The 17,097-nt window shown below is 43.1% G+C and overlaps 1 protein-coding gene across 4 annotated transcripts in view; it reads left to right on the top strand.

Moving 5' to 3' along the window:
- sobpa (sine oculis binding protein homolog (Drosophila) a) overlaps positions 1-16,653 on the top strand; it is a 46,850-nt gene extending 30,197 nt beyond the window's left edge. For 3 of the 4 annotated variants that reach the window (XM_034110771.1, XM_034110770.1, XM_071207267.1), the window contains 3 exons: positions 1,654-1,749; positions 6,244-8,290; positions 16,568-16,653. In XM_034110771.1, coding sequence (XP_033966662.1) covers positions 1,654-1,749; positions 6,244-8,289 — 2,142 coding nt within the window. In that variant the 3' untranslated portion in view covers position 8,290; positions 16,568-16,653. The remainder of the gene's footprint in view (positions 1-1,653; positions 1,750-6,243; positions 8,291-16,567) is intronic. The other variant, XM_034110772.1, reaches the window with a different exon arrangement.
- Positions 16,654-17,097: the final 444 nt, after the last annotated feature.

Here is a 17,097-nt window from a genome sequence, read left to right as displayed (position 1 = left end):
GGAAGCAGATGGAAGCAGAGGCTAACTTAATCAGTCGTTGGACAAAGAAATGTAGACTATATCGTCTTTTGGTGGTATCGAGAATTGAGCAGAGCTTGAGGGCAAATTACAAGTGAAAGGTTGCAGCGAGCAATTGATAGTGAATATTATAAGAAAGAAAGACTCAAAGAGACTCACCTGTCAGTGGCATGAGCTCAGCAGGAAGTGTTAGCTCTGGGCTGCAAACAGCACGATGAACATGTCAAATTGATGTTAATTTCTAATAGCTGTTCCTCAGTGCCCCGTGGCCATCAAGTATGGACCAATCACCTCGCACTGAGGTATTTGGCGTAGAGCCAGACAAAGCTTCTCCAACAACTTCCTTGCTCACACCTGGCATAACAGTTTTCACACTGTGCGTAATGAATGGCTCACAGCGCACGAGAAGGTGGCTCCTTTTCAGATTGTTTGAATGTTTAGAGTTTAGTATTCTATTATGAGAACATGGACAATTAAACCAGCAACACCTACTGTTTAAGCAAAATAAACATTATCTTAGTTAAGCTACAACTTGTATTTGAACACAAATGTATTAAAGAGGCCCTATTATGCTTTTGGGCGGTTCCCCTTTCCTGTAGTATGTTATATAGGTTTGTGTGCATGCAAATGGCCTGCAAAGGAGTTTCTCTCCCACTCCCACCACATACTCCCCATTTGGCCATTTTAGTCAACCACAGTGTGTTATTCTTTTACAACAATGATACATTCATCCAAACCAACCAGATAGGTACTGAGTCAGACACATTGTCATTTTGTAGAGTGCTTATTCAAAGAAGTTAAAAAGGGTTTAAAGGGTGTAGAACATTATGATGGAAGTGTAAGACGAAGAGAAGTATGTTTAACTTTAACTTTGCTCTTTTCTACCTTTTTCAAATACATTTTGACGTGTAACAGAAGGTAACGCTGAGTGTAAACAACTACACTTCAGTACAATCTCACATTCGTTCATGGCTTTTAGACCATATGTACCTTTACATATACAGTCTATGGTGTTTATTAGAAGCCCAGAGTTGGAGGGAGCCTCTGAACTGTTATCCGAATATGATATATTGGAAATGTCTCACACGAACGATGTATTCCACTTGTGAGAAAAAAATCAAATATTATCTTAGAAAAGTGTAACTGTTGGTTTGCAGGACATTTACATATGGATCTAACTTCCAATTGAGTTTTTGGGGGAATACAAGACACGTAAACAAGCATTACTGAAGAGTAGTTCGCTTAGTGTAGCGTGATCACTAAGTTTTTATTTGTTATTTTAAATGTGTTTAATTTTCCATTTTTATCTGAAATAAATCTGTTTCAATGAACACACACAGCTGTGAAAGTAGGCAGCCATTTGAATGTAAAAAGTAAATGTCTTGCACACTCCTCAACCTGCACATGCATGTACACGCACACGCACACAAACACACACACACACACACATTTTTGTTTCAGAGAACCCTGTTGATTGGTTTGACCACAAACCAATGACTGCTCAACCATTTTAAAGTCACCATTTCTGTTCATCTTTCTCACTGTTGTTTTCCATTTCTGAGTTTCCTTGTTGCCTCTGTTCACCTGTTTATTTTGTCCATTCGTAAAAAGCAGCCATTATTTCTTCCCCCCCAGGCAAGAGACGACGATGGCCTCGGTGGGAAATTACCCCAGCACAGCTTTACTCAGGACACGCCCAGGCTTGTCTTCAAGACAAACAGCGATGTGCTTGTAAGGACCATAAACATTTAACACCAGATAGAGTTTAAGCTTGATGGCTACTGCACAAATATGTTTTGATGTTGTTCTTTGTTAAAAGTGTTTCAACTAATTTCTTCCTGACATGTTAATAGATCTTAGGCACATCTGTAAAAGTAGACCATCAGATTCAAGTCAGACCAAGAATTAACACACAGTACACAACTCATGTTTTACATAAAGTTTGCACACATTTAAATTGAACTTTTTTCATATGTAATCATTTGTTTTGCTCATTTTCATTATACATTGTATTCAGTGACTTGTGTTGGGAATTAGTAGTTATCATACAAGGAATCTTAATTCATTTATATGCAATTTATTTCGGTATTTTTGAGCAATGTAATATTTTACATAGATTGCACAAAAAAAGAAAAGTTGGTGAACCCTTCATCACAACGGAAATTCAATGGAATATTATACCACTAACATGTGCTTCAAATGTAGATCCAATGGATGATTCATGATTAGTATATATAATAGACTTTTATCTTTTAGCATTGTTTTGTGTTTTCCGGTTTCAGACTCTGAAAATAATGGGGGTTATCATTATTATTATTACTATTACATCTGACAAATAGTGTCAAGATCTACAGAAAAAGACCCAAAGGCATCTTAGGAATTGCGATTATTTCCTGTTGCTCAAAGTCAGATGAGAAGATAAATAGCGCTTGTATATGTAACCTAAAAAGTTGAATATTAAGCTTCAGACAGCAGTAGGTTAGCTTGACTAAACAAAGACTGAAAATGGCGGGAAACAGCAAGCCAGCGACTTTAGAAAAAAATAAGCTAGTAGCAAAATCTAAAGTAGCTTATATCCTTGTTTTGTTGTTTTTTGTGTATGGTACCAGACAAATAAATGTAACTAACTGATTCTGATTGCCAGACAAACAGCAAGTGAGCTTTACAGGCGCTTGTAAGCAGATTTTACCATATCTGGACGGGCTAACTCTTTTCAGTCTTAATGCTAATATGCTAAAAACAAACTAACAGCCTCATATATAGATATTTAGAGTGCTATTGATCTTCTCATCTACAGACAGGATCTACAAGAAAAGGAATTTCCATATTTCCCAAAATGTCAAACGTTTGCTTTGGGTAAAGATGTCCCACATGTAAAAGCAAACATGTACACGGCAGCCACACGCTAACAGAAATATTTAGTCTCAGTCGGCTGCAGTGACATTCAAACACAATCCACTGTCTGTCTTACCTTTCTTACAGGGGAGATATTTTGCTCACGTTGCGTGCGTGTGTGCTGTTTAAATATAGCGCGATAGAACTTGACTTGGCAGAGTGAGAATGGCCTTTGTATGTCACATCAATGACCGATGGTGATGGCTGCCTGTGATAAGAACGGCCTAACACGGAGTGCAGCTTTCTTCTTCTTTGGCTTTTATCTGCAGTTTAAACTTTTCATGCTCCTCTCAGGTTTTAATGAAGACATCAGGTAGTGTAGCCAATTTAAAAAAAACACTGGAAAACCAGATGTTTCCCCTTTTTGTAAGCCAGGTAATTATAACCACCATGATAGATATTCCAATAAATGAGGACAATGCAAACTGATATCTTGGCTAATCATAGTAAGTCCACATGTTGCAGATGTTCTGTTAAGCTCTGCCAAACTTCAATTTTCTTGTGTAAGTGTAAGCTTTATTCAGTTTTTTTTCAATGGACCAGGTGCTTTAAGATGGCAGCCTCTCGCTACATAATATAGTTTTGTTTGGACTCAATCCACAAGCCCTGTGTTACCGTTTGCCATCATTAACGGACTAGAATTGTCAAGAGTGGATACTTTGCCACAGATTATTTGGAGTGTGAGACAATTTGACTGAAAAAGAAGCGACTGGCTCACTCAAAGCACCTACTTCATTTTCCTGGGGTTTAATCCCTGTGTTATGTGATTATAGCAGCAATCTGAGAAGGGTCAAAAGAATCACATATCAACCTTAATAGGGAGGGGGGATATACAAGCCTTTCCCTTTATGCACTTCTGCTGCTTAAACCTCTTCATTCTACATATAAAACCACTTCAGGCACTCCTGGGGAAACCTTACGATCTCTGCGCCGCCTGAAACCCTCCAGCCTCTTAACCCTCAGCAACCGCCTCCTCTTCTTCCTCTTCATTATCTAAATCGTCCACATGCTCTGCAATCTCTTTAACATCTGCACATCTTCAGTGCCGGAAACTTTTTCATCCTCATCTGCAACCTGGTGGTCTAGAACCTGGTCATTCAATTGAAGACTCTTTCATCCAATCCACGAACCCCTAAAATGTCTCAGATCATCATTTTACCTTAATTGTTTATTTAAACCCACAATAAAACTAGCTGTTGCATTAACTTAAATGTCACCGGCGTCTTCACTGGCCCTTTGAGAAGAGGAAGAAAAACGATTGGTGGTTCCACTTGTTTGCAAGCACGATAATTGCTGTAATGCAACCGGTTAAACTGCAACGTTGATGCCGCTTCGTTGGCCACGATCAAAATAAATGACCGTAATTATATTCGACTGCAAACATCTGTGTGGTGGTGGATGGAGAGAGCGCATGAGCGAAAGCACAACTCCATTAGCGTAATGCGCAGTGAAATTTCACTTGCGGTGCAGAAAGTCGTTAAGTGCTCTCCATCTGTCTTTCTGAGTCGAGGAAAGATTTCAGCCCATTTATTATTGAAAATATCCTGGGCCAAACTCAACTTGCGAGAGCCCCTTTTTGACTTGTACTCAGTCATGGCTCATTGAATTAGCCAGTACTAAATGGGCAGTTAAAACGTGTCGAAGTGATGCTGGAGCAGTTGCTATGTAGTCCAGTCTCTGATGTGTTGTCGCTTTGATTCCTTATGTTCTCCAGCTGCTTGCCCTGAGCTCCCTTCATCTGTCACAATCTATTGCATTTGTGCAATGTATCTGTCCTGAGTGACACTGCATAATGGCTTCATGCAGCACTCTTTTTACTAACTTTCAGAGCTGATTAAATCCAGCCGACACTCAGATTTTTAACACATAATATATGCAAGGAACCGGATGTTTTACATGCGTAGCAGCTGCAGGACAGCATGCTCTGTATGCCTTTGAAATCCTGGCCAGTGTTACAGTGCATCTGCCCGAACAGCGCATGTGAGTCCACTGTCTTTCAGCTGCTGCCAGACAGGATCCTGCCAAATTAACCAATGTTGCTATGCAGCGTAAAAAAAGGACTTTATCCACCTTCCGGTTGCAACTTATTAAGATTCAGCAGGGGGGCTTAAGGGTCCGTGTGATAGATGGATGTCGTTGAGGGGTCTGACAACTGATTAATGCCTTAATTATCTCCGGCGAGGACCTGCCACTCCTCCTAGCGCTGACAGAGTGAGCTGTGTGTGGCCTGATGAGGAACGCCGTGTTCCGGGCTCGCCCACCCTTATCTGCTCGACCAGGGTCACATTCATTCGCCTCCCGGGGGGAAATGTGCATTTTTTTGTAATGCAAAGGTGTTTAACGGTGAGGAAACAGTGCAGCCGGATGTCTTGGGATCTTTGCCACTACCAGAAAGACAACCTTTCAATTTAGCCTCCTCTTGTTTGCTCTCTGCATACAGAAGAGATTCTGCCTTAAATCACAAGGTAAGGTGAGAGATTTAGTCTCATACTGAAGTTATGATCCTGTTTTGAAATCATGAATGTGACTTATTGGGTATAGTTTAAGAAATAACATGCTGCTGTAGAACTTTATTAGTATAACGTACAGTAACATTTTCCAAGAAGTTACCAGTTACTTTTATGCTGGATGAGCAGTGAAAATTAAGGCAAGGAATGTAGATGCAGAAAAAGTTAGAGAAGTGTAAAAAAAGACAGTTTCATTTGTTGAGGAATACATTGTGATATTGTGTTGCATAATGTTATATTGTTAGGTGTTAAACTGTTGTCCAGACTAACACAGCTTCTAAGTACATGTATGACGAGATTACAAAAAGATGGCTGCATTGCATTCTGGTTTTTTGAGACTATACTTGATTTAAAAGATTGTTACATTGCTAAGCAACAACACAATACCATACACTTACAGATGTTTCACTTTTTGAAATGTCTTTATGTCTTGTTGTGCTTGGGTTGTGGTTAAATGAGACTGGAAGTGCTTTTATTGCCAACATAAGGCGTACATGGAAATTCCTTGTTAAGACAGGAAGATAAACACAAAGTCACTTTAATACCACTTAGCAGCAGAATGGCATTTTGCACATTTAGCTCTCTGTAAGGAACATTTTTCAGACATACTGTAAATTCTAAGTATTTTGAAACAGCATGAGTTTTGTTTAAAAGTATTTTATATTTTTGTAATCTACAGATGGTTTGGATGCTAAGAATTTGCTTACCATTGTAATTCAGAGGAGATTAAATTGTATTTAATCACAAACAAATTAGAAGTATTTTGTTTGCAGAGCGACAGGTGCTGATGCAGTGTGTGTCCTGTGTGTGTTTTCTGCTACAGGTGTGTGACTGGTGCAAACATATCCGCCACACTAAGGAGTACCTGGACTTTGGTGCTGGTGAGCGGAGGCTGCAGTTCTGCAGTGCCAAATGCCTGAACCAATATAAGATGGACATTTTCTACAAGGAGACCCAGGCTGCGCTGCCGGGAGGGTTCTGTAACCCAGGACACGGGGGAGGAGGTGAGGGTAAGATGGAGTGCGGCGGGGGGGTACAGCTGCTAACTCCTGAATCTTGGGGAACGCCGTTAACGGACCTCCGGCGTAAGGCTCCCTCGCCAGGGGGGCCATCAACAACCTCTGCAATGGCCCCTTCCACTTATTCTGCCACCTCCCCCTCAGACTCTGCAGCTGTCTACTCCCCGTCGTCCTCATCCAAGATCCCCACACCCAGACTCCACGAGAGCCCCACACTCCACCCTCCGCCTGTTCCCACTTTGCACCCCCCTGTCGGTGTTCCTCCTGGTAGCCCTCCAATGGTGATGACACCACGAGGACCCATGCCCCTGCCCCTGTTCATGGAGCATCAAATGATGCAGCAGATGCATTCACCATATCTTCGGCCCTCTGCCCACCCAGGTGGGCCCCATAGCCCCCTGTCAAACCCTATGATCCCTGGTATTGGTCTACCTCCAAGGACCATGGGTCCAGCATCGAGCCCCATGCACAGGCCTCAGATGTCTCCACATGTTTACCCCTCATCCAACCCCAACCCTGGTATGATGCCACCCTACCCCGGTTTCTCCATGCCAGGCCTCCCCCATTTCCCCCCAGTCAATATGATGCCCAATGGACGCATTCCTATGCCCCCAATGATGAACTATGGCATGCCATCTTTGTCCCCATTAGTACCCCCGGCAACTCTCTTGATCCCCTACCCTGTCATTGTACCATTACCAGTCCCAATCCCTATTCCAATCCCTATTCCCTATAACCCTCAGGCTTCTTGGGACAAGCCGGAGAGGAGTGGCCCCTTCCGCAGTGCTCCAGAGTCATCCGAATTTTCAGCTTCGGGGCCCCACTCTCCAGGTTCCTCTGGAGGGCACAGGGGGGAGCAGAAAGTAGAGCCATCAGTTCTAGAGTGTCTCTCTCCTGCACACTCAGAGAGGAGCAGGACAGGGATGGTGGACTTGACTGTGAAGGCAGAGGACAATTCGGGCAACCTGTGTCCAACCAGCTGCCCCGGACCCATGGACGGGGTGATTGATCTAACTGTGGGCCAGAGGACTTGCCAACAGCAGGTCATTCAGAGGATGCTACCAGGGGTCCAGGTCAAAGTAGAGGCAGAGACTGATTCAAGATCTCCACCAGCTGCTGGGCTGAGTTGGGAAGGGAAGGGGAGTTGTGACGGGGGAGAAGGGGCCCTCTCACAGGGCTTCCTCAGTGCTACGGAGCTAGAAGGGGCCACACAACCAAACACACTGGAATCATCAGGTCCTCCCTCCAGCTATAGCAGCCCTTCTTGCCATGATGACCCATCAGTGAGCCAGCTAAATCCCTGTATCTCTAACCATACCCCACCATCCTTTCCAAGCACAGCACGGACCCAACCCCAATCCCAAACCCCGCCCCACCTCCAAACTAACCCTGCTGCCCTGTGTAATGTCATAGTCAATGGTTCGGGGTGGCATCCGCTTCTCCCTCCTGCCATCGAGTCTTACCCTGAGCGAGACAGTGTTGCAGGAGAAGGGGAGGCACAGCCAGCCAACGGTGACCTAGAGCACGAGGCACTAAAAGAGAACAATTGCTCGGTTGGAGTTGGAGATTGGGAGCCGGGGAAGCGGAGCTTATTGCAAGACGAGATGGCGGACACGGTGGAGGGTAAGCCGGATCCTGACTCCAACGCAGAGGAGGATGAGCATGCCTACTCCCTGCCGCTGCTGTCCACCGGAGGCTGTGTGGTCATCCAGCCTGTGCCAAAGCCCAGCGCTGACAAGACGGCCATCCTGTCCTGCTCCATCAGTGCCCCTTTATCAGTGGACGGGAGCCCCGAGCTGGAGCCGCCGCTAAAGAGGAGATGTCTGCGAATCCGCAATCAAAACAAATGAGGTGGGTTCACTCCACTGTGCTTCCACAAACAGTCTTATGTAATTGTGTCTGTTTTCAAAAATTATTCATTGACATTTTGGAATTCACAGTGGGGTACCCTTTAAATAATCAGACAATTTGTTGTTTCAAATGTCTCCCCAGCGTGTGTCTTTGAAGAAAACGATCTCATTTAGTTCCAAAATGTTCTTTAACAATTTGTGTACTATTGATGTCAGTCTTACCATCTGATGTAGTTCAATATCACTTACATTACAGGGAATAAAAGGATCAAGGTCCAGTAGGGAACATGACTAGAAGCCCACACTAAATCTAAATATTACATATGCAATAATAAATAGACTTTTAGAAATTAAATAAGCCCTATTATGTTTGTTGGGGTTTTCCCTCTCCTGTGTGTTATATAGGTTTTTATCAGTGTTGTGCTAGTTACTGAAAACCAGTAACTAGTTACCATTACTAGTTACTTCATTTCAAAAGTAACTCAGTTACGTTACTGATTACTTACACCAAAAAGTAATGCGTTACTGTAAAAAGTAACTTTTTAGTTACTTAAAAAAAAAAGGGCTCCCATTATATTAATGCCCTTATAGCCTTCATTTCAGTATGGTTATTGCATTGGAGAATAATACAATCTGTTGATCAACTTGACATGCATTATATGCAATCTGGATAGCATCGATATTAGCTGGCTTTCCATGTTTGTATATTCTTTCTCCAGGTAGTTGGAAAAAGTTTTCCGTCCCATATGCCGTGTGCCGCCCGGACATGGTATCATGCTAACTAGCTCCCTGAAAGCGGGTGACTCCACAGTAGCAATAGCCTGCATGTGTTCTACAACATACCGTGCAATGGCTTTATCGACTTTTCCCTGGCTAGCAGTCCCTTGGTTAAAATCCAGCCGCTGTTGCTTAGGTGCAGGTGGAGTGGCGTCGGCTGAGTCTGGGTCTGTGCCGGTCTTAGTTACTAGCTTCGTCCCAGCATGTTGTTTCTGCAGATGTTTTAAGAGATTTGAATGACTGGTTTGGGCAGTAGATAGGCTCTTTGACCCGCCAGGACACAACTTACATTTAACAGAAACTTTCTTTTCTTTGTGCTCGACAAAAGTGAAATAGTGAGAATATCTCCAGGTGGAGAAACTAGACTTGGGCTCCGCCGCCGCCATTCGATAGTCTTGTTAGTAAACAACACAAACACGCCCACAGCCCGTCTCCGCATGTGACGCAGGAAGTATTTAAGTACATTTACTCAAGTACTGTACTTAAGTACAGTTCTCATCTCTGTTTGCCTGGCTGTTGACTATATAAAAAAACTAATGCAGTAACGGAGTAACGCACCATGTAGTAACGGTAACTGAGTTACTGAATTTAAAAAGTAATGCGTTAGAGTACTCGTTACTGCCAAAAATAACGGCGTTACTTTGTAACGCGTTACTTTGTAACGCGTTAGTCCCAACACTGGTTTTTATGCATGAAAATGGTCTGCAAAGGCTAAAATCCTAAAGTTGCGTTTCTCTCCCACACACTCCCCCCCTGCCTGAAACACCTCCATTGGACTCCTTTGTTTACTTCCAGAACATAATGACATCACTACGTAACATTTGCGCTTCTATTAACTAGCGCTCCAACTAGGGATGCTCCGATCTCCAATTTTGGGGCCGATCGCCGGAATCAGTATCGGCCGATCCGATCGAGTGGGCGGGGCCTAAATGGAAGATTTAAACATCACTTTAAATCTTCCATTTAAAGTGATGTTTAAAACTCAGTTAATGGGGAGTTAGGGTTAGTGGAGCTTCCACAAACAACAATCAACTACATTATTCAAGTTTACATTCACTTTGGATAATAACACGGGAGAAATTAGCGGAAGCGCTCTCTTTTCCTCTCTCCCTATCCTGACAACCTGTCAGTATCTCATGCAGCTCACTGATCCAGTAATGAGTGACCCGACAGTGAAGAATAAATATATGTATAACTAGTTTAGCTTGTTCCAGAGGTAGATAAAATAGCTAAGTGTGTTCGGTCTGACTCTTAACTCTTAGTGTGTGTGTGTCGCTCCGCTCACCGGTCCGTCACAGCGGGTGGAGCTGCAGGATTTCTGCTTCACACACACGTTGCATACCGCTATTTTACTTTCTTTTTCGGACACCTTAAACTACTGCCAGACCGGTGAAGCCATTTTGGCGAGCTTGTTTTGCCGCTCACAGAGAAAAGTGTCATGTATTTTACGTCATGCGATCGGCATGTTTAGAGAGCACCGATCGATCGGTAGAGAGTGAGTATCAGCCGATCTCGATCGGTGACCGATCGATCGGAGCATCCCTAGCTCCAACACATTGTACTTAATCGGCCAGCTAACCAATCAGAACAGACTGGGCTGTGGTTTCAGACAGAGGGTGAAAAGAGGTGCTCCCATTTTATTTGTCGCTTTACTTTTACTGGCAGAGTTTTACTCCTGTTTTTTCTGTAAAGCGACCCGGGTCCCCTGAAAGGCGCTATATACATTTAAGTTATTATTATTATTATGAGCCTCAAAATATAGGGAAGTCTATCATGAAACAGGATTTATTCAACACATTAATGCAATATTTAATGATGCACTTCTGGAGTTGGTAATTAAATGAGATTGTATTCAAGAGCAATTGAAGTTATGATAACATGAGGCGACCGCTCTGAATTAGAGTAATTAATAACGACAAAAGACGGAAATCAAGCTCCATGCACAGTAAGTACTGCTAAAACCAAACCAGCAGCTGAGCAAAATGTAACATGACCTTCAGGTAACTGAAGATACACAACATTTGATAAGTGATATTAACGAATGCAAAAAGATATGCTCTATCTCACCTTATTCACTCTTCTGCCATATAAGGCATTAGTTATGAATGATCTAAAACACTTTATAAAACGGACAAGTCAAATCAAGCAATCTGATTGGTTCTTAGCCGTGATATACTGAGCGTATACCACGGGTAGAATTGTAAATTACTTTTCACAACAAGTCAGTATCCCTCCGCGTCTGAGAAAAACAGTATACAGTTGGGCTGAAAAGCAAACTAAACTGGAACAAGAAAGCAGCGGAGAAGTAACGGGGCAGAAACCCTCCTTTTTACGCAGTGGTCCAGACATAGACATCAAACGGCAAAACATATTCAGTGTGCAGTTCTTTTGGCATTAGGGCAGGGATATCTAGATACTTTCCAAGGTTTGACATAATGAATTGTGCTACTTTTAAAGCAAGCAACGATGTTTTCAAATCTGTAATCAAAGAGGTCCGCAAAAACACTATCGACCAATCAGATTGCTTGATTTGACTTGTCAGTTTTATAATTAAGCAATAGCTCACGACAGGCCGTGGTATATGCTCATTATATCACAGCTAAGGGGCGTGGTTCGGCCCGACGCGAAGCGGCAGGCAGTTTTGTTTTCAGCCCAACGGTATACTGTTTTTCTCAGGCGTGGAGAGGTACTGACTTGTTGTGAAAAGTAACTTACAATTCTACCCGTGGTATACGCTCAGTATATCACGGCTAAGAACCAATCAGATTGCTTGATTTGACTTGTCCGTTTTATAATTAAGCAATAGCTCACGACAGGCCGTGGTATATGCTCATTATATCACAGCTAAGGGGCGTGGTTCGGCCCGACGTGAAGCGGAGGGTCGACAACCCCCTTAGCTGTGATATAATGAGCATATATCACGGCCTGAAGTGAGCTATTGCTTTTATAAAACGGTTACCAAGTGTGTTAATATGAAAGAAAAATACACACTCTAATTTAAATAGTTTTTATTAGTAAATAATGATGTTCAAAATAAAATAGTCCCTCCGTTGCCTTCTGCACGAAACATAGTGCGAGGTGGTTGCTATGCAACAACACTAACAGCTAGCGAACATATTACACAGAGGGCGTTGATCCATTATTTTAGTTATTTATTTACATTCATTTGTATGTTGCCGTTTATTGTGCAGCCACTGAAAACCTGTCCAGCATCAGTAGCATGGCTTACGTGGTTACTTGTATAGGTTGAGGTTGTTCTAGGCTGTTGCTTGACGTGGCGAGAATATTGCTCCACTTTCTCCGGTCCCCGAGATTCGGAATCCAGCAGCTCTGGAGAGAGCTTTCGCACCTGTGGCCACTAACGCTCATCATTTCTCTGCTTTGTTTCAAGACCTGCATCAGAAAGCTTTTGAATGGTGGTACTTTCCCAGTTGGTCTACCTGCTCTTCACGTAGCTCTGCATGTCGTTGTTTAGGTGCTTTCTGGAGATAGGCACTCCTCAATCCACTCCTCCATAGTAAGACCTCCCCGGAGGTATCTTAAATGTTTCCATCTTATGCTTTGTAAGTTTGTTTCGTAACGGAAGAAATGTAAATATATTTATAAAACTGACAAGTCAAATCAAGCAATCTGATTGGTCGATAGCGTTTTTGCGGACCTCTTTGATTACAGATTTGAAAACATCGTTGCTTGCTTTAAAAGTAGCACAATTCATTATGTCAAACCTTGGAAAGTATCTAGATATCCCTGCCCTTATGCCAAAGGAACTGCACACTGGATATGTTTTGCCGTTTGATGTCTATGTCTGGACCGCTGCGTAAAAAGGAGGGTTTCTGCCCCGTTACTTCTCCGCTGCTTTCTTGTTCCAGCCCAACAGTATACTGTTTTTATCAGGCGCGGAGGGATACTGACTTGTTGTGAAAAGTAACTTACAATTCTACTCGTGGTATACGCTATATCAGATTGCTTGATTTGACTTGTCCGTTTTATAATATATAGTAATAGTATGATATTGTCATAATGAATGCATATTATTACTATAGTGTTTGTAAAAGTATTGCACTCCTAGATTTAATGTAATTTTTTTATATCAAATGAATTGAGATATATATATATATATATATTAGCTGTACACTTTATGAATATAATAGTTTTTTATGGACAACTTTACCATTCAATCTCGTCCAACTGATCTTGCAGCTGTCACTCCTCAGCTCTTGGTAGTTCAGGCATTTATCAAACCTGGCAACTCTGGTGTTCCTGGCAGCTGTCAATCAAAGTCCAGTGGCTCCGCCCCAAAGTGTCAGAAACTTTTCACGCGTGCGTAGACAGACTCCGCGAGCGAGTGAGGCTGACAGTCCCGCGAGGGAGCAAGAGGGCTGTCTCGCTCGCGGGGGTTTAATCTGCGCGCGAGGGTCATTTCATGCGCGTGTAAAAGCACATTTTCCGCTCGTGAGTAGCTTGTTTTGCGCGCTAGAATATTGACCCAAATCTGACTCCATGTAAGGGGCGTGGTTCAGCCCGACGCCAAGCGTAGGGGAGAGGAAACACCATTACAGCTATAATATTACGGTAGTTTATTCATTTTACAATGGATATTGATCGTAATATTTATTGTATATGATATTACTCGCCAAAAGAAAATTAATTATCCGCTGGCCGGGTGGGGAATTCCGGGACCAGGCCGCTGCCATTAGGGGAGTCCCAAATGGTGACGTCACTGTGTGGGTCCTCGCTCCGGGTATCCATACCGGAAGTCAACACAACGTGGCAGATATGGCAGCGATGGAGGAATATAGAACCCCATGGGCGGACTTCCTATCCCACAGGCACATAGATTCCCACGGGCTGACTAAGCTTCATACACCACAGACACATTGAGCCCTTTGGGCCGACTTCATTTACCACAGACACAGAGCTCCATGGGCTGACTTCATTTACCACAGATACAGAGCTCCATGGGCTGACTTCATAGTACCACAGATACAGAGCTCCATGGGCTGACTTCATATACCACAGATACAGAGCTCCATGGGCTGACTTCATAGTACCACAGACAGAGCTCCACAGGCTTTCTTCATATACCACAGACACAAAGCCCCACAGGCTGACTTCATATACCACAGACAGAGCTCCACAGGCTTTCTTCATATACCACAGACACAGAGCTCCACGGGCTGACTTCATACATGTATACCACAGACACAGAGCTCCACGGGCTGACTTCATACATGTATACCACAGACACAGAGCTCCACGGGCTGACTTCATACATGTATACCACAGACACAGAGCTCCACGGGCTGACTTCATACATGTATACCACAGACAGAGCTCCACAGGCTTTCTTCATATACCACAGACACAAAGCCCCACGGGCTGACTTCATATACCACAGACACATTGAGCCCCACAGGCTGACTTCATATATACGACATATTTTTCCCCTGATAAATTAATAAGGTCACACTGTGTCAGTAAATACATGTGTGAGCTAGTAATCTGGTAGTGCTGCAATATTTACCTCTCTCTCGGCAGCTGAAGCAACTCGTTTGGTGGCTCGAACTTCACGTTTGTTGACACTGGTGTCATTGTCTTGCGCGGCCGACGTGCTGGGACGGTCGGTGTTCTGCATACGATGAGAAATAGAATATTGTGGGAACAGATCCTGGCTTCAAATCTGATGTTTTGTATTGAACCAGGCATCCAGACTCATCAAACATCATTTTGTGGACATAATCGTCATTTGTAAAGTGTTCGCTGCACACACGTGCGTACTGATTCAGCGGCGGATCGGACCGTTTCATGGAAATAACCCATGCTTTGAGCAGCTTCTCATCCTTTAGTGGCAGCCTATGGAAATGTACTTCTTCCTTCTTTGTATAAAAACCATTTGTGCAGCCTGGGGCAATACAATACGCTCCTGACGACGACCGTTTTCTTTTGTTGGAAACCACTGGTGCATTGCACGCCATGTTGTTTGCAGCTGTATTGAGCGTTGGCCCAGGAAGCCGTACCCACACAGTGACGTCACTGGGAAAGTCCCGGATCGATGGAAGCGCCCAAGGTCATTAGGCGCGTATTTAAAAAAATAAATGTGCGTATCTCGATCGTTTACATTGGAAATAGACTAGATAAATACATTTCCTAATGGGAATATTGTCGCATGGAAAGCAGTTTGAAAAGTGTTTCCATTTCCCTTTAAATGTCAAATGTATGGCACCAGAGGAGCACTGAATATTAAATTCTTTATTTGCCCCAAAGTGCCCTCAAGCTGATACTGATTGCACGCACTGTAGAGAATCAACAGAACATTAGGAAGCCCTTCTGAATATTTGCATTTTCCACTTTTTAACTGATTGTGTGTTGTTATTGTACATGCTCTTTTCTCCCACTTAACTTGAAATGGAAGTTTGGTGTTCCTCGTGAGTCTGGTCTCCTCATTGTCATTTACGTTTCAAAGGAAACACATTTTTCCACCAATGTGTATTTGACACATCAGAAATACATTTCTTATCAAAGTCTGTAGAGCATGGGTTGATTGATAAAACAGAGGACCCTCCCCCAAAAGGACCATGTTTGTGTCCCCAGTATACCCTAAGTCCAAGTTTACTTATTTAAATGTACATCTTTACTTAAAGAGGCTTATTATGCTAACTTTCAGGTTCATGTTTGTATTTAGTGTCTCTACTGTGACATGTCTCCATGCTTTAATGTTCAAAAAGCTCTTCATTTTTCTCATACTGCCTATGCTGCAGCACCTCTTTTCCCCCTCTGTCTGAAACCAGAGCCCAGTCTGCTCTGATTGGTTAGCTGGCTCTGTTGTGGTCAACTGCTTAGAGATGTCCCGCCCCGTAGCCCATCACGTAAAAGATGTTGGAAGGCTAGCCAACAGAAGTGTGAGTGTTACATAGTTATGTTACGGAAGTAAACAAATGAGATGGAGGCGATTCAGGCAGTGGTGGGATTGTGTTGGAGAGAAACTCCCTCTGGAGAGAATTTAGGATTTTATTTTACACAACACACTACAGGAAAGGGAAACCCCAAAAAAGCATAATAGGGCCTCTTAAAAAAGGATGTATCAAACAGACTAATTTGAAGCCAAACTGTGATATATATATATATATATATATATATATATATATACTAAACCTAACCAAGTTGTTTTATCGTGTAAAGAAAAACAAGTAGTTTTGTGTGTTTCCCTTGAAACATAATTGCAATTGCAGTTTAGTTGTGCAGGAGTGTTATTCCCATTTTATAGGGAAATTATATTTTTGTTTTTTCTTTGTGTTGCTTATATGAACTTCAGTATGGGATTAGCACATCTATCATGTCAAGGGTCTTATTCAATACAGTACACATTTTATGATACACTCCTCAAGTTGTTAATTAAACAAAATTGCATTCAAGAGCAATGTGCTTGGACACATGTACCGACTTAAGAAAAAGCAGCCTTGTGGGTGACTCAGTCTAACTCTCCTCCCACTGTGTTTCACAGATGGACGCTCTGAGGACCACAGTGCCATCAACGACACTCACTTGTCCACCCCCCACCTCCAAACCCCACCCCTCCCAGCGACACTACCGCACATGTACACGCACACACATACACTTTTTTCAAGTCCTCGCTCATCGCCCAGTCTACCAGCACCACAAATCGCCTTCGACGACTGATGAGAGTCCAACCAAACATGTTGATGAGTATCACAGCAGAGCGCTCTGGACTCATTTGGTCCGTGTGACAGACGCTCTGACGGAATGAACTACAGACTTTGTACTGCAGACAGTATAATACTGCAACAAGAGGACTTCACCCCACTGCTTCTCTCCTTATTTCGAGGCTCTCAGCCCACACTGCCCCTTACACCTAATCCAGCGTCACCATCAAAGCAAGAGCTCTTCACATTGTCTGTAACTACAGAACGCACCAGAGTGATTAATGAAGGAGCCCCAAAGAGTGACTACCTTATTTTAATGAAATTCTACCATTTTGTCCAACATGGTGCCACACCACAAGTAAATCTCTGA

This window comes from Pseudochaenichthys georgianus, chromosome 22 (genome assembly GCF_902827115.2).
Source record: "Pseudochaenichthys georgianus chromosome 22, fPseGeo1.2, whole genome shotgun sequence".
Lineage (NCBI taxonomy): Eukaryota > Metazoa > Chordata > Actinopteri > Perciformes > Channichthyidae > Pseudochaenichthys > Pseudochaenichthys georgianus.
Note: the sequence above shows the minus strand (reverse complement) of the source record. Positions and strands in the feature narration are given on the sequence as shown.